This window comes from Tympanuchus pallidicinctus, unplaced genomic scaffold (genome assembly GCF_026119805.1).
Source record: "Tympanuchus pallidicinctus isolate F22 unplaced genomic scaffold, pur_lepc_1.0 scaffold37, whole genome shotgun sequence".
NCBI lineage: Eukaryota > Metazoa > Chordata > Aves > Galliformes > Phasianidae > Tympanuchus > Tympanuchus pallidicinctus.
Window position 1 is genome coordinate 127,398 of NW_026294755.1, and position 27,477 is coordinate 154,874.

The window sequence follows — 27,477 nt, forward strand, 5'->3', positions numbered from 1 at the left end:
ACTAACAGCATCCACTGCGCCAGCACGAAGAGCACAAAGCTCATTAAGCACCAAAATGATTCCCCAGCTGGAAGCCCTGAGGTTCTGCCCAGTCCTGAGGCACTGCGTGGCTGCTGTGCAGGTGGGGAAGGAGCTGCAGCGTAAGGGGAGTCCAGCACACGCTGCTTCTCCCTGCAGGAACTGAGAGCTCTCTCCACAAAGCATCAGGAGCAGAAGTGTGAAGGGCAGGGCTGAGATGCAAACATGAAAGGGACGAGGGCTCAATTTCAGGTGCAGCCTCTACACCTAAAGGCAGAAACGTGCCAGGTGGGGCTGACAGAACAGACTGAGTGCCAACAGCTTTAAGCCAAGGATGGCAAAACCGTGAGCCTTCCTGCAGCCCGCAGCACTCACAGCTTCCCTTACCAAGGTTGGTGCTGGGAGGGCTCACACACAACTCGCAGAATCCCTGCAGCACAAACGCAGGATGCAGCGGTTTCCACAGGGGCAGAACACTGCTGAGTCTGCTTCTAAGGCCTTCCCTTGGATTTTCACCTCTTTTAATTAATCAAAAATATATCAGCAACAAACTGCTGGCCCCCAACACAGCTGCACAAGTCTTCAAAATAAAAAGCACACAAAAAAATAAATCACATCGTTTCAATGCAGGTAATACAGGCCACACTTCACATTTTGCCATATTTTTGCTGTAAGGACGTGGCAGATCCCCCAATTCTTTCCCATGAAAACAGTTGCTCAGGCCTGGCTGCCCCAGCACCCCCTGCTCCCCTCCCCAAATAACAACACCTTACCAATTAAGCACTAATTGCACGTCGCTATCTAGAAGGCAAGATAACAGCATGGTCAGTTCAGATTCCTTTAAAAAAACCTCATTTTGAAGATCTGATGTACGTGCAAATGTGGGGACAGATGTAAGCATTAAACCTTCAGTGAGGCTCCAACATCCCAGCTGAGTTCGTGACCGTTGCACAGTGGCTCACGATGCTCACAGAAGGGAAGGAGCCCCCTGGCTTCTTAAGCCTCGGGTCCCCAGCTAACAAGCAGCATTTCTTGGGGAAGTCATAGCAGCAGCTCCTGCTGCAAGGCCAGAAAGGGAACCAAACAAGCAGCGTGCCTTTCTGGGAGCCTGGTGTTTCTTTACACACACAGAGAAAGACCCACCTGCTGGGAAGCTCTGAGGGATGAGACTCACTATTTTTGCTTAGCAAATGGGTTGGGCACCAGGAGGATGACTTCACTGTGCAGAGCGGTGCTGCCTCCTGACAAGGAGGGTGGCAATGGCCACAGAGCTCATGTGGACCTCAGTGTGGGAAAGGAACTCCTGGGGAATGAGAACAGAGCCCCACAGAGCCCCACAGAGCCCCACAGAGCCCCACAGAGCCCCACAGAGCCCCACAGAGCCCCACAGAGCCCCCATTTCAGGACCTCAGTGGCGCTGGGGGCGCTCAGCTCACTTCCCTCTGCTTGTCTCCCTCTGCTTCCAAACAGCACAAAGGTATTTGTGAGCTGCACTTGTGGGTTATTTCTCATACAATAAAGGTGTCCCTGTGACTCAGCAGCGATGGGGCACGGTGCAGGGCAAGGCTGTGGCTTAATGCACAAGCTCTGAAGGTGAGCACACGACCCCTAGGAGAGAGAACGCTTGAAAAGGAAGCAACAAAAAGATCAAGACTGATGACACCAAGGATGTTGCTATGAAATTTATATCATTCCCAATTTATTATGCATAAATTGCTCTTTAAAACTGCTTTTATCATACACTTTCTTTATCATCACTGCATAAAGGGCACCAATTGTTGCTGCAAAACACTACAGAGAAAGATCATTTTGGACTCAGTGTGGCACAGCTTTCTTCTCACAGAAACAGCCTGTGGGAGGAGGGCAGGGGTCTGTATTCCTACAGTGAGAAAGTACTGCAACAACCTTAAAGAACAGCTTAAAAAAAAAAACAAAGAGAAAATTGCACATTTCTGCACTCTGCTTGGACCACATGTTACAAAACAGTTTAAAAAGGAGACGGTCTGAGGCAATTATCTGATGCATTTGACTGTAAGGTTCTGATTGCATTAAGGCTTCCGTGGTCGGCCCCATGGATTTGCTCAGCAGCACGCAGTCACTGCAGGGAAAGGGCTCAATGCTTCCACATTAATCATACCTACATTTCCCTCTTGGTTTCGCCCTTTATTAAGGTTTATTCTCACACCAGGAAGAACAAATCAAGGGATATATGGAAAAAAAAAAAAAAAAGCAATGCATCACTGATTTCTTTAAAGTACAAAGTAAACATTTTAGGAACTAGGTGAATAAATTAATTCCTGGTTAGAAGATGAAGGTGTTCTGTGAAAGCTGTGGTGCTGCACTGTGATTCTCTTGCTACGTTCCCACTCCTGCAGGTTTGCACTCTAACAGGGACACAAAGGGACACAGGATGTCTTACTTGTGTGACAGCCCCAGTCCTGAGCACTGAGCTCTGTTTGTTCACTGGAGACGCCGCAGCTTTAAGGTCATTTACATTCCCTGGCATTTAAGTTACACTACAATATGCGAAAGTCTTTAACAGCATTTGTCAACACTGTCCTCAACGAACTTGGAAATGAAGTTCAGCACTCTGCTTATCAAGAAAGAACCAAACTAAGACACATTTCTGGGAAAAAAAACAAGACACTGCTTCATTAGTACTGTCCCCACATCTACTGGCTTCGTTACAGCAAACCACAAGTCTCTCTTCCATGATATTTTTCCAGCAAAGGGGAGTCCAAAAGTAGCATTTCCTCCTCAGTCACTTTCATAAGTGTAAGAGCCAACTCGTCAGACTCGGCAGCAGCCAAACGCTGCGCTGCCATTCGTTCTGCGCAGTCTGAGGTGTAACGTGGAGAACCACGGCAGCGCCGGCCCAGTGATGTGAAGACCCAGGACGCGAAGGAAGGGGAGAACACAACAGTACCAGTCACACAGCCGAGCCCACAGACTGGCCTTCGGAGGTTAGAATTCATCGCTTTCAACCGCGTGGAGCTGTGTGTCGTCCGCATCCGTCATGCTGCTCTCTTGGGATTCGTCTGTGCCGACTTCGAAAGGAAACAGAACACAGAAGTGGTCACAGCTTCCCTACGGTTCTTCCACAGCCAGCTCAGCACAGCTCAGTGTGAAACTGAGCTCCTCCCCTTCCCCCCAAAACGCTTCAGGGCCGTGCAGCTTTTCCCTTGAGATAAACTGACCTCGCCAGCACCCTGAGTCCAAACGAACGCATTTAGAAAGGAGGCAGGACCACGAGGTCCAAAAACTCGCGGCCTCCTCCGCTGAAGGGCTGCTCTCTTGTTACCCCGCACATCAGTGCGCTGCGGTCACTGCACTCACGATCAAAATGCATTCCATAGGACACTAAAGCAGCGTCCCAACGCGCTCCTTTTCTTCCAGTTATGTTTAACGGACCGATCAACCCCGACCCCCCACCCCGCCGCTTCCTGGCTCGGCTGCCGCCGCAGTTCCAGCGCTCTGCCTCCATCTTCTGGCGAGAAACGCACTCAGCCCAGAGCGCAACCAGGCACAGCAAGGGGAGAAGCCTGGTGCCCCAGGAAACGCAGCGCAGGATGAGCTCCCACTGCTGCAGCATCATCAGCAATCACTGGGACAGGCACCCTGACAACAAGGAACACAGCAACACAGTGTTCCTTCAGAAACTTCTCAGAATTCCTTTTTTTTTCCTCCTTTGGAGATAATCACGCTGCCTATCAGCTTCATTCTCTGTTTTCTTTCACATCAGTATTTATGGCTATCCATTTCACAGCGCCATCCACGCTTCGCTGCGGCTCAAGCTGATGACCAGAGGCTGGAGGGAGGGGAGAACCCCGCGCCCCCCCTTCCTGCAGGCTGTGATTCAAACAAAACTCATCCATTACTTTACCTTCGATGGTTACCAGACGGTCAAAGCCTTTTAACCAACATCCAGCTCATCCAACCTCTCCCAAAGCCTCCATGGATCCCTCAGTCACACAGAGAATGAAGAAGCCCTGGAGCTCTGACTGTTAGCCTGCAATTCTCCCTACCCGCAGGCAGGAGGTGACCCCTCACACTGGAAACACCTCACTGAATAACAGAGGGTTGCAAAACACCAACCTGATTCGTAGGGATAACATTCACTGATCTGCTCTTCTTGAGTTATTGGCTCCTCATCGTCTGGAAGGTAACGTTTATCGATAGCCTCTTTGATTTGGTTGTTGGCTCCTTTGGGATCTAAATCCATCGCCCACGAGAAATTCATCAGGGCCAAATGAGTCTGACCCAGCTTTTTATAAACCTAAAATAAAAGCATGAAATGCTACGCTGACAAGTTGCTGCTTGAAAGGCTGGACAACAAACACAGTATGGCACGGTCAAGTAACACTTCTGAGCAGCAGCAGATTCAAATATTTAATATACGAGTCCAAAGGGAAGCAGCAAAAGTGTGTAGAACAAGTGCACGAGTGTTTCTACAGCAGTGCCAAAATTTAAATGAAGTGATCAAATGAAATTAGCAGCCAGCAGATTCAAGAACACGAGGAAGTGGCTCCTCAGATGTAATTGAAGCTCTGGGGCTCCTACAGCCTCATCAAGGTTTCCCACTTCCCAAACTGTCACGGAAGGACATCGCCTCTGTGACCCTGGGAAGGCCATCAGCTGAAACAGACACTGAGGCTGCTGATGGGGGAGTAAAAGACATTTACACAGACATTTATGCAGCATTTCTGATGAAGCATTAATAAATTTGAGTGTGGTCCAACTCGAATAAAGGCTCAAATAAGCAGCACAGCTGACTGATGGGCAGACCGGCTCAGAAAGCCAGCTGCTGCTCCTCTTCTCAGTGTAAGATCTCGACAAAGATCTACTCCTTGCTTTCTAAAACGAATCCTTTCAAGTCGACAGATGTAGAAAAGACAACAGGAGTTTGGGTTATTCTCCTCTTGGGTGGTTATAAAAATAGCCTGAGGTTGCTCCAGTCTTTTGAGGCTGAAAGCAGACATGTTAGAGCTGTGAGATCACATGCAGCGAGCTTCATTGAAGGCTGTGTGAATTTTAGAACACTGTCCCAGATGTAAACAGCTTGGCAACAGGCATCAAGTTTTCTCATCAAGCAGTTTCTGCCATGAAGGAAAACAAGGTACTTCCAAAGACAGGGAAGCTTCACCTACCTTTCCTATTAAGAAGTAAACAAGAGACTCTTTGGGAACAATCTGTTTCAGTTCTTCAAGTTCTTGTAAAGCAGACTGAAAAGGAAGAATAAAAACGTAGCACAAGCTGGCAGTGTGCAAGCAGGCATTGCATCACTGAACTGCAATTCAGTGCTGATGTGAACCTTGAAACTCACATCCAGCACACTGCACCACAAACAGCAGCGTGGTCTCACCCAAAGCAGCTCAATCTTATTTGTTACATCAGTTTCTCATTTAGGACTATAGAACATCATACCCCAATTACAGGCACGGAGCAAATTGACTCTCCTGCACTAACATCTAACTTTTTCCTGCTCACATTCATCCTGTGCTTTCGACTTATAAAAACAACTCCACTGGGCACTTTGCCTACTCCTCACCCCAACCCTTCTTACATTTAACTGCTTAAGTGAGGAATTTCCAGAACACACTGCAGATGAAGTTTCTCCTACACGTACGCACACACTCCTGAAGGAGGTTTCAGAAGCCAGACTACCAGACTTGCTTCTGTTGGCCACAGAGTTCAGACCAGAGGACAAGAGTCCCTGGAAAGACAGACTGTGGGAGGACCCAACCCACCCACAAGCAGGGCACAAATCAGCAGAGGGATCACAACAAAACTGTGTGGCCTCCCATTTTTCAATTGCTGATACAGCCTTTAGCAGCAGGTTCTTACTGCTGTCATCTGTTAGGACCCTTAAAAAAAAAAAACCCAACACTTGTCTTCAGATTTTATGAACAAAAACCTCACATTTCCCCCTCAGTGAAGGTGGCACTTCTTGAAACAAATGCTTTGTTAGCTGCTCTCCTGCTCATGCTGCAGACTGCATCCCCATTCACTGCTGCAGCAACTGAAAGATAATTTAAGGTTGTCTGCACCAAATCTTACCTTGTATTTCTCATTTGCAAACAATACAGAAGCCCTATGGAATTTGCATAGTGGGTTCTTGGGGTCAATGTTAATGGCTTTGTTTAGAGTATCCAAAGCCTTTTCAGATTTTTTCAGTGCGTGCTGTACCTGTAACAGAACAGGAATAAAGCCTTGAAAGGGGGAAAGAAGAAAAATGCATTTGCCTGGTAGATGTGCTGCTGCATTTCCTGACAGCCTGTTTCTACCAAGTCTTAAACCAAGCTTTCTCCCAGGCAAGCTTATGCTGTCAGGTTGAGCTGGCAGCCATTTCCACACTGGCTAAAAGCAACTGGGAGAGGGAGAGAGGAGGACTTATTTTCTGACACAATCCCACGGTGACTCATTTATGCCATAAGATCCTCCAACAGGTCTTCTGAACTTTGTTTTGTTTGGTTTTGCACTTCAAGTTCAGGAAGACTGCAGGTGAAGCACAGAGGCAGATCAGAAGATAACAAGGAGAGCTGAGTGCAATCTACTTACGACTCCGATGTGACACAGCAAGACTGAGCTCTGAGGATTGATATCAAGTGCTTTCTGGAAATGCATTTCTGCTAGACTGAATTTTTCCTGCTTGTAATAAATCATTCCCAACCCATACCTGCAGAAAGGAAAAAAATCCATTAATAAGAGAGCATCTGAAGTAAACTTTCCTCAGCAAACACGAACTGGCAGAAGTGGCACAGATTTACTATTTCACTGAGGGTAAGAAATGCCTCTGTGACAAAAAACGCTCCCAAAATTCACAGCAACGTTTGCAGCTCATTTCTCTCCAAAAGGTGCTCAGGATCACACACAGCAGAAGGGGACAAAGCAAGACTTACCACGCATTATAGTGTCTAGAATTGACTCTGATTGCGTTCCTAAAACAAGCCAGTGCTTTGTCTAGCTCTTCTGTTAACACAAATTCGTGCCCCAGAAGGGTGTAGGCGTAAGCATAGTTTGGATCAACTTGAATGGCTCTCTGGAAGAACTTGATTGCAATGTCATGCTCTCGTTGCAAACTGAAGCAGTTCCCTGCAGCACACCATGCCTAGCAAAAGCAGCATTCCAAAGTTAGCAGACAGTTTTGTTTTACAACCTGCACTGCTGTCACTGATTTATGCAGTTACACATCACTTCCTACTGGATTCTAAATAACACAACAGTTTGAACAATCCTGACCAGTTGCTTCACTGATTTTCCTTCCTCTGGTACAAGACAGAATGACCTCAACAGGTTTCTCTCCAGCAGAAAATCCCAGACTCCACAGTTTTCTCAACTGTTAGGAGCAGATTTGTAATCCCTCCACACAACACACTCTTATTACTTGTGCTGGGGCACACGTTAAAATATCAGCCTGTTTGCATCCCATGTGTATGCTATACTACCTGTTATACTACTGTACTGCAGCTCAATGGACTTCAGCACAAAAGTGTTTCCAGAAGGATGTTGCCCAAGTACAGGAAATGAAAGTGCCAGTGAATTACAGCACTTAGAGGTGGTATCAGGAAAGACATTCCTTGTGTTCACACACTGGCACCAGGAGGAACAATCAACCCACGATCTTTCTGGATTAACAGTGCCAATATGAATTCAAATGATAGAAATTAATAGATTGCAGGTTTCAACCTGCCCCATATAAGCTGATATTCTAATGCCAAGCAGCCATTTCAGGCATCATCAGTTCGACAGACAATCCTGCACCTCCCTCTCCATTTTCACCACACAGTTCTCACGTCAGAATGAAATCCTAATCCAGCTCCAGGCCAGGTTCTGGTCCCTGTCACTGATTGTTGCTCATCTTACTGAGCACCACAGCATTTTGTACCTCTGGTGAGTTTTTATCCATGTCTGTTAAATCCTTGGACAGAACTGAAAGAGCAACATCTTTCTGCAGGTGCCACAGCGTTGTTGAATAGATCTCCATGCCTTCTACTCTGTAGTTTTCAATCCTCCTCACTTCTGAAAATATCCTTTCAGCCTAAGAAAGGAAATGAGAAATCAAACTTACGATTCCACCCACCCAAGCAGTGCACACAGATCTAAGTTAGAAGCCTCATATGTCCAGACTGACAGTTCTTTGCCACACAATCACACGATGCAGAGCTGTATTTTTATCTTCCCCTCCAAACACAGGAGGTCACTACACTCCAATACAGCTGGGCCAGGCAGAACTCCAGCTGCCCTCCCTGCTTGTGACTCCTGCAGGAAACAAGCACACCAACTGCCAGGACAACAGAGAGGAGGGAAGGTGAGCGGCTGGATTCATCTCAGCTGCCTGCTTCTGTTCTGAAGCAGCTTGCCATCACCTCAGCTGTACAAATGCAGCCATTCCCCAGGCTGCAAGGGGAACCAGGCCATCGATGGGATCTGTGTTAATTAATAAGTGTGGGGAGAAGAACACCTGGTTTTAGAACCTGAACTGTTTCAGTGGTATTATTTACAGCACTGCAGCACAAACAGCTGCATCAGCACCACTGAGGGTGAAGAGGCAAGGGGAGAACCCCACAACTGGACACGAGAGGAAATCAGCTCAGCTTTAAAAGCAGTCTGAAGCCAAACTCAACTTCAGGAAAGAGTGACTGCAGACACAGATTCAAAACCAACCACACAGCTCCTACCTGCATGTATTCTGCGAGCTCAAAGTAAGCTCTCCCGATTTGGCACAGCACCCAGCCAGTGTTGTAGTGGTGAGATGGCAGATGGCTTAGAATATTTATCGCTTCTTTGCAGTTGTACGAGCACAAGGCTAAATAACCTTTCCCCATGTCACGAAGGAGGCTCATCAAACCTTCTAGGAGAAAAATACAATAAGTAAAAAACGGAAAACAGATTGCTGGAACCCTTATTTACTTGAAACTGCTAATCCCCATAAGCTTTTCAGTGTGGCACCGCTCCCAATTTTGCATATGAATATCTTCCAAGAGTCCTTAAGCAGGCTTATCCACTCTTAATTCACAACACAACAGTGCAAACTGCAATGGGAGTCAGGCATTGGCAACTTCTTAAGCCAGCAACAGAACACTCAGGAACACGGAAATGGGGAAGCTGGGGAGAAGTGCATTTCTGCACTTACACCAACAACTCAAACTTATTTTTTAGGTCTCAGTTTCCACATGTCTGGTATCCATGGACACGTGCTTGCTGCCTGGAAACTTTATGGAGCCAAAAGAGAGGAATTCAACAGTTTGTCTAGGATTTTCTGTCAAACTGGACAAAGGCTTGTGCTTAAACGGGAAATAACAAGGGAGAAGAGACAACAAACCCAGCTTTGAGGGAAGTTAGCTGAATTACTCATACTTTGAATGTGTTTCCAGGGTTCCTGCCTGAAAACATCTTCAACACTCAGCAGAACCAGAACCAGATTCACTCACTGTCACTTTTTTCTATCCTGTTATTTCAGCTGTTCTCTGTAAGTTAGCTGGAGCATGCTGAATTCAATCACCTTGATAATTACAGAAAGGTAATCACTGCAGGTTGACCGAAACATAACTAAAGCAATTTTTCCCACCCACTAAACCAGAGGGAGCTCATAAGCAGGAGGGAGAACGACTTCACACACAGCAGACAGTGCTAGGACAAAGGGGAATGGCTTTAAACTAAGAGGGGAGAATGAGGGCAGAGGTGAGGGGGAAACTCTTGACCAGAGTGGTGAGGCCCTGGCAGTGCTGCCCAGAGCTGTGGGCTCCCATCCCTGGGGGTGCACAAGGCCATGGATGGGCCCTGAGCTGCCCCTGCTGTTGGGGGCAGGCAGCCCACAGCAGAGTTGCATCTGGGTGGGCTCTGAGGTCCTTTCCTACACAACCATGCTATGATCCCACCATTAAAAACACAGAGCTACAAAGTTCGACCTGTCTGGTCGCATTCAAACAGACCTGCTGCTGCCTTCTGTAGCGTAAAAGCCTGGATCTGGGGTGTAACAGTAGATATTTTCCCTTCTGAAATGATGGAAGAGTCCAGTTTGGTAATTTCCAAGCTATCATTTATGTTTGGCTGAGTTATCCCTCCCTTATTTGTTTTACTTTTTGTTTTCCTGTTTGCAATCTTAGGTGGAAACTTCATTTTTAATTTTTTGCTATTTTCCTGCAAGCAAAAAGAAAAAAAAAGTTACACATGTAAAAGAAATTAATTCAACTTCACATAATTAACTTGCAAGTACAGTAAGAATGTATTTATGCCTCTTCACAACAGCGCCCAGCTGCTCCACTTTTGCACTTAGTTACAGGCATCTCCAACTCCATTGAAAGCTGTGTTTAACAGCAAAGATTCTCATATATTTAACCACAGTCCACAGGCATTTGTGCTCTGAAGTCCTGCTCCATTGATTAAAGAGCAGGAAACTGACAAGAAAAAAGTGCAGCTTGCTTTTAGAACAAAGCAAGCAACCAAGACACTTCTTAAATAAACACATCCACACAACACAGCCTCTTGTCAACTGGGTTGGCAGCCAGCAGCACCGCTGCACTTGTCATCCCAGCACACATCTCTGCTTTTGTTCACCTTCTTCCCACTCCCAGTGGAGCACTCTTGAGAATGAAAAGAAACAAGGCACCAAGACATGTTCCACAGAGCCTGATATGAAATGTCAGCTCTGCTCACGATGGAGATGAGGAACCAACTGCTATGATTGATGTGCGGATGAGGAAACTATTAGAGGCATGGGTGAGGAAAGCCCCTCAAAAAGACAAGCGTGGATTCTGTTACCTTTGTTGTGGAGCTATCACTAGTAAAAAGGCGAGAGCTTCTTCGAGGCAGTGAGTTTGGTGGAGCAGCAATTGTTGGGCTCAATACCTGAGGTGTTGTACTGAAAACAAACAGCACGTTAAAGCTGAAGGTTTCGCTTCAGTTCTTTTGAAACAAGAAAATTGTTTTACTGTTGTTTTAAAGAAAAATGCTCAAGTACTGAAGTGCAAGCAGTCCTACAGGAAAGGGATGGAAAAAACCCATCTGCCTGTTCTGTGTTAACAGCACCAACATAAAACTTCCTGTCTACCTTGCTGTCTATGGATGACATTTTCCTACCTGCCAAGCAGATTTAAAACAAACACCACCATCACACAGGAGTCTTCTAACCACTGAGCTCATTCTCCCCAACAAAACAGACACTTCCTCATCCCAACCAGAATCCTGCAGGACAGCCCGTAAAGGATGGACAAACAAAACCATCCCTAAATCCTCCAGAAAGAAGATGTAAAAGGTAACAGCAAGCAGAGAGATTTTTCTCTTCCTACCTTGTCTGTGGACCAGAGCTCTGTGTTTGTGCAACGAGGATTGGAGTGACCTCCCGGCTATTCCCACTCTGGGAGAAGACTGATTTTGTTCCAGCCTGGCTGATTCTGGTGACCGCCTGCATAACACGAAGTTTCTACAGGTTTGTTATGATGTCACTGAGAAACCTCAATTCTCTGCTCTAGCAAAGCAAATCCCTTCTGCCCACTGACCAGTGCCCAGAGGAGAACTATTTCCACAAAGGTTTCCTCCCCCCCAGTTGCAAGGAGAACCCAAAGCATTCCTCATTCTCTGCCTGAACGTTTGCCCATACAACAACTTCCCCAAACTCCACCCACGTTATCTGAGGACACAAAATCTCCATCTAGTGGCAAGAAACTACATTAAGTGCTTGTGCAAGAAGAAAAGGGAATTAAAAAGTATCACATTTCAAGTTCCCTAACGTGACTGAATCTGAGCGTTCAGGAACAGGTTCACAAAGAAAGCAGTTGTCTGATGTACAGATCTGTTCTTTCACAGAAGCCCAAGTTCCAGCTCTCTGGAGCTCCAGGGCACTAACAGCCAACTCTGGTGGTCACACAGAAGAGATGCTTTCTAAGGCACCAAACCGTAAGCAGGACCAACAGCAGCACAAGCAGCAACAGCTGATGGATTATCTGACTTGTACCAGTTCTGTCCCTCCTTTCCTTCTCAATGTCTTGTCATCAGAGGACAGCTGAGGCAGCCAGCACACAGGCCTGCCCACTCAGATAGGGAGCCCTGGGATCAATGCTGATGTCTCATTCATTTACGCAGGTGTTTCCTAGGAAACTGCCTCCATTCAGTCATGCACATCCTAGCCACAGCTACAACAGCGTTAGCAAACCTGGCCATTTGAAGTGAAAGTGGCCAAGTAATTATTTACATTGGGCAAAGCATGCATCAGAATTCTAAGCTACTTAAGTGTTTGTATTCAGGGACCAGCAGAGATCCACCTCAGAAAGCATCTGCAGAGCAGTGAAATTCCCATCGTGGGGCCCTTGTGGCACATCGAGCAAAGAGACAAAGGAGCAAGAAGGACCTGATTTCCTGAAGCCCTGCATCTATCACACAGCACATCTGAGACCAAATGCAGGGCAGTACTACAGCAAAAAGGCACATGCAACCTCTGAATTTAATAATACATTCAAGTATCCTCAGGTTTTGTTTTTAGAAAGGAACAAACGGTTCCTTCACTGCCATCAACATCCCACCTCTCATTTGTCACTATGGCAACTGTGATAATTTCTTCCTGAATAAAAAAAGATAATTTGTAGTTTCTTCTAGACAAGATTTAGCCAAATGAAACAGCACTCTATCAGTCAGCTCCCCACGGACCACCAACAGTATTTTGATCAGATCTGATGTAAACTAGAATTCAGGAACTGTCTGCAAGCTGACTTGAAGCTCCTAGTATTATTTCAAGTTCTCTCTGAAGATCCCTACGGTAAAGAAAGAAATCAAAGTGAAAACTTCAAGTTCTGACTGCTTTCAGAGTCCAGCTTGCACTTAAGTTTCCAATCCTTCCCAGTTCAGCTGCTGTTGTCTGTACATTCCTGCTGGGCTGCAGGAGGACAGAAGTGACGGCCCAGGTTGCCCCTCAGGCCTGCCAAGCAACACCAGCAAGGCAGCCTGCAGATAAATGAGTGGTTAGGGGCAGGAGGGAAGGCTTGATTTACCAGGAAGAAAGGATTCCTCACTGGGAGCCTTCCCTGTCTTTACAGACCTTTGGGAAAACGAAAAAATCTGTTTTGCTATCAAAAGAAAGTGACAGAATGAGTTGAAAACACTTGCAGCACAAACACTGTTTGAAATACAGTTGCTGTCTTCCTTGCTGCCTTATTTGCTCAGCTGAAGAGAAAGGTTTTTAAAATAATAAGCTTTTTGTTGAGGCTTTGGGAATTGTGAAACCGTCACTACTTCAAAACAGACCATTTTACTGCAGATTTCATTTCAACTGATGCTTCTTAAAGGTCTAAAGAGTTTTGCCAGGGAGATCACTGGCCCATCACATCCAAATGAAGCATTCATTTATAGTGTTTGCCTTTTTTTTTTGAATCTGCATTATGGATTCTCCTTTAAAAGTAACCAACAGAACAGCAATTGCATCCTGGAACACAAAGTACCTTCTTTGAAGGTGCTCCTGTGGATGGCACATCAATTACAGAAGAGGAGTTTGTGTAGTTTTGTAAATAGGATCCATCTCCAGGGCTTGGGGTTTCTAGTGGCAAAATTCCAAAGCTGAGAACAAAATGAAGAGCAAATGTTTAAGTCCAAATGTTAGGCCATAGAATCAGACCAATTCTGTGGCCAAAGCACAGACCCAGATTATCAGCTTCAGTGCAGTGATTTAGGTTAACCCTGATACCTTCAGATCTATTCTCTTCTGTGTTCTTAAACTTCAGGAATAAGAACACAGAACTTCCTTCACCTCCCTCCAAAAACAAGTAATAAAATCAGATAACCCAAGTATTAACAGTTGTTTCTGTAACTAAAACAGCATATAAGGAAGATTCTTATATTTACATGTTCTTTAGAAGAGAGACACTTTTCCAGGAAAGCTCTAAGAGCAGCTTTTCATATCAGTTCTAAAGAACACATCTCTGGAATAAAGACTCTTCCAGTGTGACTGCAGCAATAAGAAACAGTGAATCAAGAGCTCTTCCCCATTCTAGACATGAAACACCAGCTGCTTGTTTAAATAACAGAAGAGATGAACACTGGGGCCAAGAGGAGTCACTGAAGCTGTTCTGCTTCTGCAGCACTGTTCATAATGCACCATCAGCAAGCCTTGTGCTGCACGACACAACCCAAACCAACAGGAGAGCAGCTAACTGTAGCAACCATCTGTTAGGAAGGCTCACCTTGGAGTCAGTGGGCTCAAAGCAGCAGGTCCTCCCAGTAAACTTCGCCCAGTTTTTGGTTTATTTTGAGCCTGTTTCGACAAGATGGCAGTTCCTGACCCAAGAGGGACAGCATCTGGTGAAATCACAGCTGAGTCAATGTAAGACATAGAGGAGTCTGTGTTCAAGGAGGAATATTTTGCATTGGAGGACTCTAGGTTGATCCTGTTCAACTCCTAAAAAAACAAAAGGCAGCTTTTAGTTACCCACGCAGCACAGCTTCTAATTCACATTTTAAAGTGAAGCTGGAAGGGCTGCTTGAATACAGTGATGATGGCAAAACTCACAATTGTGTCTTGCGGTGTTTCCATCAGGACAGTCTCAGGCTGTCTGTGGGAAATGCTGTGATTAGACACCAACGTTGTGCAAGTGTTAGGCAGACAGCTGCTGAAGTTCTGTAAAGATGTTAATTTAAACGTTTGGTCGGGGTCTGGTTTTTCACCTGTAAGATTGGAAGGAGATTTGAATAGAGTTCTTCCTCAGTTCCCATGCTGAAGATTCAAGAGGAATCAAGGAGTGGGGAGACAAGTGTACTTTAGGAAGAGGGCATCTCGTTTTGTTCTTTTAGAAGCCCTTGCACAAAAATCAGAAGTGCACTTCCACTGCAAAACCCTGGACAGTTTAATTCATTTAATTCAACTGAAGTTAGTCCCACAAGTGTGGTTTCTCAGGGTATCCTAACTGCAGGTACCAACACAGGGGGTGCTGTTAAACCCAAAACCTAACAGTCATGAGAACAGAATGAGGCAGAAGCTCTGAACACGGGTAAAGCATTTTAAATCCATCATTACTCATGGAAACACTCCTGAAGAATTCTGCTGGCATTTTGCTTACTAGCTTTGGACAGGGAGTAAAAATAGTAAAAATACATGTTGTGCAGTGATGGCAAATTGGAAAATGGGACTTAACCAGAAATGCAGAAAACATCTTCATTAGGAAGTCAGCTCTGCAGACCTACCTATTTCACACAGCGATTCAAAAGGGGACCAGAGGAAAGGATTTAAACTAAGGCTCTTTTGGTAACATTCTGATCCTTTGGCAAGCCGGTCTGTCTTGCTGCAAAAAGAATGCAACAGTTTATCAGGAAACTTGAGAACAGAACCTTTGTTTGAGATGCTCTCCGGGAGAAGAATTGAGAAACAAAAACATGTTAAAGAGTCACAGCAACATTCCTCAAGCCACAGAAACAGAGCAATACTGGGGCACTTGGCACAGCTGTGCACAGGTGGCAGCTTAAGGCAGCCCATGGAATTACTTCAGCACTGGCCTGGTTTGAAAGTTTTCATTTTTTAGAAGGCTGCTGTTGTTGTTAACAGTTCAAAGAAATCTTCCTCATCAAAACTTTTCAAGTTCAGCTCAAGAACTTTTCAACTTCAGCTCTTCACAGTTAAGAAAAATTGAAGTGGTAACACTGGGAAACGGATTTTGAGAGCTTCTCTTTAGGAATATTACAGACCTTAAGTTGTAAGAACATGGCACTTAAATACATGTTGAACACACAAGAGGGAAGCCTGTTTTCAGGCACTCAGATGTTCTGGGAAGCAGACAAACCATGCCTGCATTCCTGAGCTGGATGGTTTCCATATCTGTCTGCATCTATCATTCTTCCGTGCAGGCAGCACAGCCTGGCCCCACAACTGACACTTCTACATCCTGCGTTGGCTGAATTTTTACTTATTTTGGCTGACATTGATTCGATCACAACCAAAAGCCCATGGCTATCACCACCCAAACCCTGGGCTCTGAAAGACAAAATGAACAAAGCAGCATTACCAGTAGACATGTCCCAGTAAGGAGAGCGTAAAGCACGCAGAGTCACCGAACTCCGTGACAATGTCATCATGGCTTTTCTGTTTATTCAACACTCCACCAGATAAGATCTGCTCTCCTTCTGCAAGCCTTTTTAAAAAACAAGAGGTTTAAAGGGGTTACAAGGCTCACAGCACTGGCAGTCCAGTGTTTTCACCCTGCTGCAAACAAAAACAGAAATCCACTGTCAGTGGTCACAAGTTTCAAACGATGTACAAAATAGTTCCTGCAAATTCACATTAAATAATTGATTCCTCTTGCAATGTGGAGTATGCAGAACTTGGGAGCCCAATATCCCCACTAGGGAAAAGAAAAAGAAAAATCCCATACCACTCCAAAACTAGCAATGCATAATAGAGCATGACTTCCCCAAAAGAGCCTGGTTTTGGGCACTAAGGGAGAAGCAGCCTTCACTGAGATGATCAGAGGGCTGGAGCAGCTCTCCTATGAAGAACAGCTGAGGGAACTGTGATTGTTCAGCTTGGAGAAGAGAAAGCTCCAGGGAGACCTCATGGTGGCCTTCCAGTACTTGAATGGAGAGTATGAACAGGAGGGGGAATGGCTGTTTGTGGGGGTGGACGGTGATAGGACAAGGGGGAATGGTTTTAAAGAGAGACAGGGGAGGTTGAGGTTGGATATTAGGAGGAAGTTTTTCCCCCAGAGGGTGGTGAGGCACTGGCACAGGTTGCCCAAGGAGGCTGTGGATGCCCCATCCCTGCAGGCATTCAAGGCCAGGCTGGATGTGGCTCTGGGCAGCCTGGGCTGCTGGTTGGTGACCTGCACACAGCAGGGAGTTGGAACCAGATGAGCACTGTGGTCTTTTTCAACCCAGGTCATTCTGTGATTCTATGATTCCAGGAGCTTCATCTTTGAAGGTGTTTTACCTAAAACACCACTCAGCTTGGCTTTGTTTCCCAGCTGAGAAAAGCAAGCTGTAAGGCTCTAAGCTCTCATTTCATAAGATCCAACACTGGGATACGGCACACTTGGCATCTGAATGTCTCTGTTGCTTTCACAATCTTCTCCTGCCTTCACATGAAATTGCATTCATTTGTAGATGCTCTCATCAGGGCAGACCACTCTCCCAAGAAAACAAGGCACATTTCTGTAAGTGCCAGTCTAAGTTAACTTCTGAAGAATCTTCCAGAAATCCCACCTACCTAACTGAAATCAGCTCAGTGGTGCTGTACACATCCAGACTTTGTAAAAGCAAAGGAGAACAATCAGCTTCAAATTTATTCTGTGGGGACCTTCCCAAGTAGAGCACTTATGTGATTTCCCTTTCAATAGAAGATGCAAAGAAACCTGTATCCTAGTAGCTCCAAGAGTGCTAAAACAATATCAGAAGAAATGCAGTAAAACCAGACTTCTCTGCTACTCTTATGAAATCAGAAGATTTGCCTGCTAAAGAAAGCACCAAAGAAGAAAGAGCTGCTCCAAGAGACCTGTTTTGGTTACACATTGCAGATAGGATCCTGACTGCCACCAAAACAATCACATCACGCCACACCAAATGACACATTTCACCACCCACTAAAGAAATTAACCTTTTTCTTTCGGGTAATTGAAAGAGGGCCTTTCTAAATGGGAGAAAACCCACACCACAAACCATGGAATACAAGCTGTCATGTAGGAAAAAAAACAAAACACTCCATCTTTTGCAAAGAACCCAGCTGTATTAAAAGGTCCTTGAACAAAAGTTTCTCTCTCCTTTGGTTCCTTATTTGCTCCATCTGCAGCTCAGCCAGACGTTGTTTGCTACACTGGAGCTGCAGCAGCCCTGAAGGTCTGCAGAGGCAAAAACACCTTCAGTAACAAACTGTCTGGGCATCATGGAGGGGCTGTAGCTCGGACATTTCATTTATGTGCTCTTACTGCTAGATTCCAGCAAGCAGCAGCAAAGTACCTCCCTGCTTACACCTCGTTAAGGTGAATCCTGTTCTTGGGGCGGGGGGTAATGCAGCATTCTTTGGAATGGAATCCAGCTGTTTTGTTTGCTTGTTTTCAGAAGAGATTTTTTATCTGCCATCCTCTCCCCCCATCCACCCCCAGCATTAACTGGGTAACAGGAGCAAGCTTACAGTCTGAGGGAAGCAGCCTGCCCATTAAATCCATACAGGAAACACTTAATGAAATAAGCCAGAGCATCACAGAAACACAACAGCAAAACAATCACTTCTCAGACTGGTCTGCCTGAGCCACCTCAGCAACCAATCCTCTCTCCCCTCCCCTTGAAAACTCCATTGCAGGTTATTCAAGACCTTCTGGAGGTTTCTGCAATTGCTCATTAGGTTCCTATCTGGAAGCAACATGAATTGAACTTAAAATTGTCTTCAGAGTTGAAGGGCCAATAAATCACTAGTTCACATGCTCTGACAGCTACGAAAGAGAAATTAAAATGAAAAAAAAAATGCATTTGTAACCCTGAAACAGAACACAGAGGGTTCACTTACTTGCTGAGGTCAACACAACATTTTGCAAGCAGGTATTTACACTGTGGAGTAGTACAGCTGTGTCCCTTTAGGAGCCTGTATGCTTTATATGCCTTTCCTGAGCGGTAGTAACACGTTGCCAGCAAAAACAGTGCTTCTTCTGAATGTACTAAGAGAAATAAAATGAAATCCATCAGTTGGTCGTTTACCACTGTAATACAGGGAACTGGTGGGAGCAGAACGCAGCCAGGAGCCAGATGCAGGAAAGGAAGTAGTAACATTAGAGAAATTCATTACCCACTGGAGCGTATTTATTTGTCAGCATGTAACCAGCTTCCACATGCTGCTGTCCTGCAGTCACACCAACTCGACATCTACTGTTGTAAGAGAACTTTGATCCTCCTGGCTACCCAATTTCAACAAGCTTTAGCCAGCTGCTGTTGAAATGACAGCAAGCCAAGCAGAGCTGTGACTTCTAGCAGAGCAGAAGTGCTTTAACCTGTTGGCCACACCACGTTTGGGCTCTGAGTGTTAGCAGCAAACACCCACCAGGGACCCTTGGCAAAGAGCTGAGCTGCACATGAACACTGGCACAACCATGGCTGGCAGGAAGAGCCTCCCTAAGGAAGCCAACTTCAGCTTAAGCAGCCTAACTAATAGATCTAATCCTAATTACAGGATTGAACTTTCTCTATCTGCAGTGTTACTTCTGCTGCTTTCCAAAAGCATTTGACTGTGTCTTTTGACATGATTTACACAGATTTTTATGATCATTAAATAAACCACTTACCAGTCACCTCCAACATTAAATCTTTGTCCTTTCCACTGCCTATAATTATTTGATCATGATCATGGTTTACAAGTTACCATTCAGATGCTTTGTCTCATGATAGGGACAAACCCTCCTCTAAATCTTCTTCCTAAAGCTGTAAAACCTGTTACAGGTTTCTAAATTCTGAAAGAACTTCAAGCTTCAGGACAAAATCATCCCTATCAGAGCAGAAAGCCAGAGCGATCAAGACACAATAGCATTTTCTACGACAGAAACTCGAGTTGCTTAGGATGAATCATGTCTGCTTCCACACTTCTTCCATTGCGGAGCTGTATTACGTACTGCCCTGAGAATGCTCTATTCAAAGAGCTGGAGCTGGCATCCAGGTTTAAAAGGCTGAGGTCAGACTTGCTGATTGTACTTGCACTTGCAGCATAAAGGACAGAGCAGCTAATCCCTCGAGTAACTTTGAAACCTTACTGTATAATTGTCAGCTGAAACTTAAAACACCAGAACGCACGTTGGCGAGGCAGCAGTGAGCCCTGCCGTGCTGTGAACAGCAAGCCGTGGCTGTGTGAACCATCCTCACTTCTCATTCCCTCTTCCAGTTTTCAAGGGGTTGAGCCCTGCTCTTTGTTCAGCACTAAGCCACGAAGCATTCCATGTCAAAGAACGGCGGCCTACGAAGGCAACTCTCTCAAGTGCCCAATTAATTAAAAAACTGATATTACTTCACTTTTCACTTAACAAGCAGATGGAATTCAGCACTGAGATAGAGACAGTTATGAAGTTTCTTTCCGTACTTGCTTAGAATCCTCTACAAAAATCAGGAGCAGCAGCCCACAGAAACCTCTTGGGGAACTTACTCAAATCCTCTGCTCCACTGAACACCATTGAAGGGTCTGTCATCACCTGGACAGTAACAAGAGAAACTGAAGGCCCAAAGGGAGAGCAACATTTCTTCAATCTTACGCTAAAAACTCCAGATCTTTTTGATAATTGAAGTTAAATCAATTATTTTATCCACTAACTTAACACACTTCAAGTGTCCCGAGCAAGTCCCAAGCCACAGATGTTCCCACAAACACAAAGTGCAGAACTTAAATCTCCTCTGAGGGTAAAAACTCTACTGCTGTTATGGAAGCAGCGTGTTTGAGCTCAGCACCTCTACTCTGCAGCATAATTACTTACTGTAACCAGAAGCAGGGTGTTTGATTGCTTGAATCAAGGGACAGCAAGCTGCTCCATCTCAGCACTGTTGGCCATCGAAAAAAATCTGTCTGAAGATCTCTATAAGAGAGCTATCCTGCAGCAGCAGAATAGGACAGCATACTGCTACAAAGTGGACTCTATTTCTATGTGCTTGGCAATTACTTTCCATCTAGCATCTTCCTGAATCTCAGAACATGCTTTGTTCAGGGGAGATGAACGCAGAGCATGGACCAGGTTACACCATTTGGTTACAGTGTAAGCTCAAGTCTTGCTTAGCCTGAAAAAATTAAATGTGTGCTTGTTATTTGATTGTTAAACATTATATTGGTGTTTTTTTTCCTGTTTCCTAAGGGACAATAACTTCCAAACCAGAGAAAACTGAATACCAGTATCAAAGAGGAAGAAGCAGAGAGCAAAAAGCTTATCTGAGGTCATAGAGTAAAAGATAAGGAAGAAAACAGACTACAATAAAAGAAGGAAGTTGGTCTTTGAAGGACAGAGGAGAAGCCTGGATTCATGCTGCTGTGCATAAGGCATCCTAGAACTGACAGCACACTCCTAGCATTGCACAGGAGATGTTTATTTCGTGTTCCAATGCTCCCTGTCTCCATTTTCCTCCATGCTCTTTTCTCACGCCCACAAAATCCTTCCAGCTACAACACTGACACAATCAGTGCATCTAAATGGAATTATCAGCATCAGGATAACTTGTGGCATGCACTCTGCACCTCTCCAAGACGACTTCAAGAACTGCAGGTCTTCCAAGACCATGAAAATCTCTCCCATCGGAGGCTGCATAGCATTGATGCAGACGTTACACTTTGAACACTTTGAATTTAACTTCTAAGGAAGCTTTACAAACAAACCAGCAACAAACAATGCAAATAGAAAGCACTCCTGTTAGACTATTTGATTGGCAATCCTGCCAATGGCAGGGTGGTGGGGTCAGCCATCTCTGAGGTCCCTTCCAACCCACTCCATTCTCCAATTCTAAGCTTTCCCAAATGAACTGAGAAACATTCTTCCTAAGCAGAAAGTTAAGCTTTATTATAACAACTAGAGCAGGACAACACAGGACCAGAGGCTCAAAATCTTAAATCAGCACGGAGGAAACGTCTTGTTCACATCTGCAAAGCACAGCAGTACTCACCTTCTGCATACAACCTTTCTGCGAGGAACACCGCGTCGCGGTAAGCATAGTGGTTAAGTGCTTGCCATATAGCAGCCTACAAGACAAGAAAACAAAGAGCCTACATTTAGAGAGAAATTTCAGAATGCAGAACTCATCAGCTCTTACTGTCAGAAGGTGCAGCTCAGCTTTGGTTCACCAGTCGTAGGAAAGTTTAGGGAAAAACACGCAGCCTTTTGTGACTTCAACTGTTAGTGACAAGGAGCTTAAAAACAAGACAGCCATCTCAGCACTGGTAGCACAACCCAACCTCAGAACACAGCTGGTTCTCACCAGTTACCATATACACCATCTGTAAGTCTCAACCAGTTACAGTTTTAGCCTAAGGGAACACGGATCTCTGCAGACCACCAAATAATACAAGCAAGAAGAACAAAGCCAGCCCCCAACTTTGAGCACAGCACCATTCTGCTCTTGGCCTAAGGAAGAAAAAAAAAATAATCAAGGGAGCCTAACCCATGTAATGCATTGTGCATAAATCATTTAAACCATCTCACCTTGAGGTGTGACAAACTGAAAAGCAGCAGGACTAGGAGCCCTGTCAGGCTGTCAACACAAGCCTGCTGCTGGTTAAGCGTACGAAGCACTGAGTGTTCTCCTTGATGAGATGTTGGCTGGGGTGACCCACTGCTTTTCACTGCCATTTGCTTTGGGTCCTTGCTTACCATTTGCTGCACTGATGAGGCCTGAGGTATCACACAGGAATGTGTGCAGTGCAGTGAGGTGGACAAACAGATCTGTGCAGCCACATGAAGGCTTTTTAACTTCTGCATTTTGCTCGTGTACGTGGACTTGGTCAAACACAAGTACCTGCATGAGGGTACCAATATTCCTTTTTCACCAACACCAAAGTTCAGTGTGTGGAGCTGACAGCGTTCAACCCTTAAGGATGACATTACTCCAGTGAAATGCAAATTAAATGCAGATACAGGTGCACAAACTCTGTGCACCACTGGAATAGCTGCCACAATTACTTGCACTGCATTGCTATCAGCCGAGCTCAAAGCAAGAGCTGCCCTGCAGGAGGATGGAGAGGGCTGGAGTACATCAGCCTCGTTACACCACCCCGATTTTCCTCAGATCAATGAAAATATCTTCAGGAAAGGGGTAGAGAGGAAAAAGAATCCCTCATAACATTGGCTCGGTCCTTCTCCATCATTACCAGCTGTGATCTGTGTGCTTCTCAGAGGTAAGGCAGGCTGGGACCAGGACTGCAGCTCCAGTTGCAAAGCAGCTTCCCACAGCCAAACTGCCATTTTGCAGCAGTTCTGTTACTACTGATCCAAACAAGAGCTCAACTGATGAACTCAAGGCTCTGTGGTCTAATACTTCTCCTATATTTATATGTAACTGCAAACACAAACAGAACCTAGATCCCAATACCACAGACATCCAAAACCAAGATTAAACTCTCAGAGAGAAACAACGAATGCTGTCTCCAGCAGGAGATATAAGTGCCAATTTCACATTTCCCACCCCAAACATCACAAACAGTTACATGGACCATATGCTACTTCTTGCAACACAAACTTGACAAACTCAGGGTGTGAAAAAAATGTGTGAGTTCTCCTTCAGGGAAGCCTACACATCTTTATGAGCAGCACACAGCAGAGTTCCCAATCGCTATTTAGATATCTTATACATCACCTCCACAGAGGTATTTTCTCCTTGGTCAGTAGGTCCCAGCTGTACACTTAAAATCAACAGGTACTTTGAGCCCATGTCAAGATAATTAATTCTCTGCAAATTATAATGCAGAGGCGTTATTTCTCTCCAGTTGCACTCCGCACTTCAGATAACTTCAGCCACAGCATCTGCATGAGCGATTGCTGCTTTTACCTTGAAAAGCTCCAAGGCTGCGCACTGCTGTGGTACGAGAAGTACTGAACAGAAGGAGGGTGTTAAAATCTTTCAGACTAAATCCAGGTTAAGGCAGCTCAAGGTCTCCTTTTTCCTCCTGCTCTCCAAAGCAGCTCTTCCTTCACCCAGCCACAAGTGGCATTCAGATCAATCTAGCCAAGCAGAGCTGTCCTGGAGTTAAAAGCACCGTCTGGGCACACACACAAAACAAAGGGATGGGGGTGGTGGTGGCAAAAAAAAAATCAAATCAATGTTATCTGCCTTCCCAAACGAGAGCAAGTTGCCAGAAGACGTTGCCAAAGGCTGAGAGGGGACCCAAGCCATTCTTGGCTAAATCACAGCCATGTTACACAAGGTATGCTACACTGCGCCTCAGAGAACAAGCCTTGCTGAGCAGAGTCCCACTGACTGCAGAAAGCCAGCTGGCAGAATCCCTCTTACGTAACAGTCGTCATTTTGCAACTAAAAAGGTGCGAGTTGGAGTTGTGCCTTCAGCAGACGATTCTGACAGCTGGATCCTCACATGTGCTGCCCATGGGGGCGGGGAGGGAGAAGGAAGGTGCAGGGATCAACCACACCGGTGCAGAACTGATTTTCCACAGCACGAGACAAAGCCCTAGCTGACACAAACTGCCACAAAGTCTTGCTGCCAGACCCCTTAGGAAGCAAGTCTGGGACTGGAGCATCACTGTCCTTATCGAGCAGTGGTTGAGTTATTTTCTAGCTGAGGATCAATGCATCCACACCACAGTGCCACAATTAAGTCAGACCAGAAGAGCGGTTTGAAGCAGAAACACTTTGGGGGCATTTATCCAATAAAAACTACTCAATGCTGCAATGCTTTGGGGCAGGACAACCCAGTCTTACTTTCCTCTCTGCAGTAGTGATGAAATTTTACACGGACTGCACCCACCAGGACCCAAAGCAGCCATCTCAAGCCATCTCCCTGGGGCTGAGAAAAGCAGCTGAGGCGCTGCGGCTGTCATGTCTTTTCTCTGAGCTGCAAACAAATACAGACAGGAGAGAAGCTTCAAGTGCTTCGGAGTTTTACCGTGCTTCCAGAAGAGGTGGATCTCCAGGCTCTGGTCATCCAACCTCCTGAATATACACATAATTTATAAATGCAGAGCAAGCAGGGAATTCCAAAACCACCACACCAGCTACAGCTCTACGGCAAAGCATCCGCAGAGTCAGAAGCAAGGAAATAAGAGCCAGCTCACATGTTCACCTTCAACCCAGAAGACCCTGTGCACCGTCCAACCATCACTCCACATCTAACCCAAACCTCTTGCAGGGTAAGCCCACACTTCTGACAGTTACACAGCCTTGGGAATTACTTCCCAAGCTTTCCAACCTATTGACATGCTAAGCAATCACTTCCTACCACATTTTAACGTTTGTTCAAGGTGAGGAGAGGGGAAGACAGAGTGTCCAGTGACAGACTTTGCTATATTTGCTAGCTACAGAGACTCTGTCGAGTAATCAGACACTTATTGGTACTGCATGCTTCCAGCCATGGCAGCAGTCGTGGAGTTCAAGCATCGTTCATGGGGGTCACAGCAGATGATCACCTTGAGAAGCTGAATCCCAAGGAATGCCTTCATTTTGTTTCCATGATGTTTTTCAGAACTACTTGGAAGGCATCCAAACGCACAAGAGGTACAAGGCCTTGCATCTGAGCTGAAGAGATTTAAGCTGACCACATCAAGAAGTACAACAGTGGTCTGTTGTCTCCATAAAATGAGTAAAAATACCTGAGAGATTGAATAAGCTAACAGAAATCTAACCAGTCATTTTGATGTCTTTTAGGACATTAGTTTTATATAATTAAAATGTCACACTTTTAAGGCAACTGAGAAACAGATTTCTAGTATTTATCTGTCAGACTTTGTGTATCACGACAACAAAAATGAGTTTGCCCTCAATATCAGCCTCGTAGGCATCTGAGGAGCTGGGGGTGAAACAACAAACAGAACATCTCTACAGTTACAACAGCAGTACAAAAGAGAAGTAGTGCCTACTTATTGAAGCATAGTATCAAAAAAGTACAAATAAATAGAAAATCAGAGATAAATGCATGGACTCCAGCTAGAAAGGGAACTCAAAAGCACAGTTTAACCTCATTCAAGCTGTGTACTGCAAAATGGAGTCTGGTGATTGGACACACAATATCAGTGCAAAAAGAAGCGTGAGCCGGTACAGAAAGCTTCTGCACACAGTGCTCACAGCTGTGGCACAAAGAGCTGGGGCCTGCAACTGCAGATCCAGGCAGAACCAAATGCCAACCCTGCTCTGGATGGTCACACTGGCAACTTTCCTACCTCAAAGACCAACAGTACAACCAAGGCCACAACAAGTAACAAATCCTAAACTTATCAGCATTGCTGCAAGCAGGGAACAGCAACAGCACTGCTGACTAAAAAGTTATTTGGCACGTGAAGAATCTAAATAGGTACATTCAATAAAGCAAAGCCCTAGCAAAACTTTCAAGCAGATAAAAGCTTGAGAACAGCAACAGGCAGGTCCTGACCACACATTTCTACCAGGGAACTCTCAGAACAGCCAATACTTTCCTCTTGCTTAGTCTAATTAGCAGAATGGTGCAAACGTTAAGTATTGTTCCCTGTCATTCCCTCTGAAAGGCAATCTTGCTTCCTTTTCTAACATAACCCCATATTTTCCTAGAATACCCAGCTGCTAAAAAAGCAACAGCAGAAATCCAAAGGTTGCAGCAGTGCATGGGCAAGACCATGAAGAGGAGGTGCCCAACAGCCCAAATAATTCCTACCAACACGTTGTTCCTCACTGAGCAGAGCAACAGAACAGCAGCATCACAAATGCAAGGCCCTGCTCTATCAGAGTGCCATCGCTGCCTCCACCTCACGCAGGCAAGGTCAGGCCAGCAGGGTGGTGGTTTTCCACAGAAGTCCTTGCATCCTCTCTTCATCCTCTTCTCCTTGAAGGAAGCACCAAGCCAGATTCTTCACTATGCTTGTTATAGACAATCATCTCTATACTACCAAGACGCTTACAGCTCCAAAGATAACGAGAAAAATAAATGTGTTAAAAAGCTAAAAATAAAAAGAGAACATGAATGGGATTATTATACTGTTAGCAGAGAATTACACAATTAGAGTAATGCACATAAGGGAAAAAAGTAGGAAGAGACAGCCAACTCCTATTCTGTAAATCATGCCTTTGCAATGGGATGACTGAGAACAGGAGCAGGAAGCCCATCAAGGCAAGACGTGAAATAGGGTAGGAAAAAAACACGATTATGTTATTTTTTCTCCCGTTGCAGAGATACAAACTCTCCACGCCAACTCCCGGGGAACGAGGCACGTCCTCAGCCGGGAGCCGAGCACGTTTCGAAAGGAGACAGCGGCGCAGAGGTGAGCGAGAAGGGCTCAACAGGTCTCCCTGGGGAACTGCGGGGGAGCGGAGCGGCCCCGTGCCGCCCGCAGGGCGACGGGGGGGGCGGCCAGCCCCGGCCCAGGGCAGCCCAAAGGGGCGGCGGGGCGGCCCGTGCGGCGGCCGAGGGAACCCGGGAGGGCACGCAGAGCCGCAATGGGCCCAGAAAGCTGCCGTAGGGCCCCGCCGCCGAGGAAGGGACGCCGAGAGCCGCCCCGGGAGCGGCCCGAGCGGAGCGGGCCTGCCTCGGCCTCAGGAAAGGGCCCGACGAAGCGGGCGGAGCAGGACCGGGCCTCGGGGCCTGAGAGCGGCGGCGGCCCGAGCCCGTCCGCCCGGGGGTCGGTACCTGGACGGGTTCCTGCAGCACCGTCATCCTGCTCCCCTCGGCCTCCTCCGCCTCCTGCTCCTCCTCCTCGCCGAGCCCGGAGCGGGGCGGCCGCGGACCCGGCCCCGCCTCACTGCGTGTCCCGGCGGCGGCGCGGCGCGGCCCGGCCCCCGCTCATTTAAACTCGCAGCGACCGTTACCGGGGCAGGCGGCGGGGAGGGAAGGAACGAGGTGGGCCAAAC

General features: G+C 46.0%; 1 protein-coding gene across 6 annotated transcripts; it reads right to left on the minus strand.

Moving 5' to 3' along the window:
• Window positions 1-1,687: 1,687 nt before the first annotated feature.
• On the minus strand, window positions 1,688-27,477 carry CDC27 (cell division cycle 27). 6 transcript variants are annotated; one of them, XM_052699482.1, is made up of 19 exons: window positions 27,257-27,472; window positions 21,601-21,676; window positions 18,488-18,635; window positions 15,999-16,124; window positions 15,184-15,281; window positions 14,513-14,667; window positions 14,187-14,401; window positions 13,449-13,563; window positions 11,307-11,440; window positions 10,780-10,879; window positions 9,951-10,158; window positions 8,697-8,866; window positions 7,904-8,056; window positions 6,918-7,126; window positions 6,577-6,694; window positions 6,076-6,204; window positions 5,166-5,240; window positions 4,114-4,294; window positions 1,688-3,065 (listed from the first exon to the last, which is right to left on the minus strand). In XM_052699482.1, the coding sequence occupies exons 1-19, from the start codon at window positions 27,281-27,283 to the stop codon at window positions 2,983-2,985; spliced, it is 2,520 nt and encodes an 839-aa protein (XP_052555442.1). In that variant the 5' UTR covers window positions 27,284-27,472; the 3' UTR covers window positions 1,688-2,982. The 6 variants fall into 6 exon arrangements, with proteins under 6 accessions (XP_052555442.1, XP_052555441.1, XP_052555444.1 ...); XM_052699481.1 differs by having other exon boundaries at window positions 8,697-8,869; window positions 27,257-27,471; XM_052699484.1 differs by having other exon boundaries at window positions 11,307-11,422; window positions 27,257-27,469.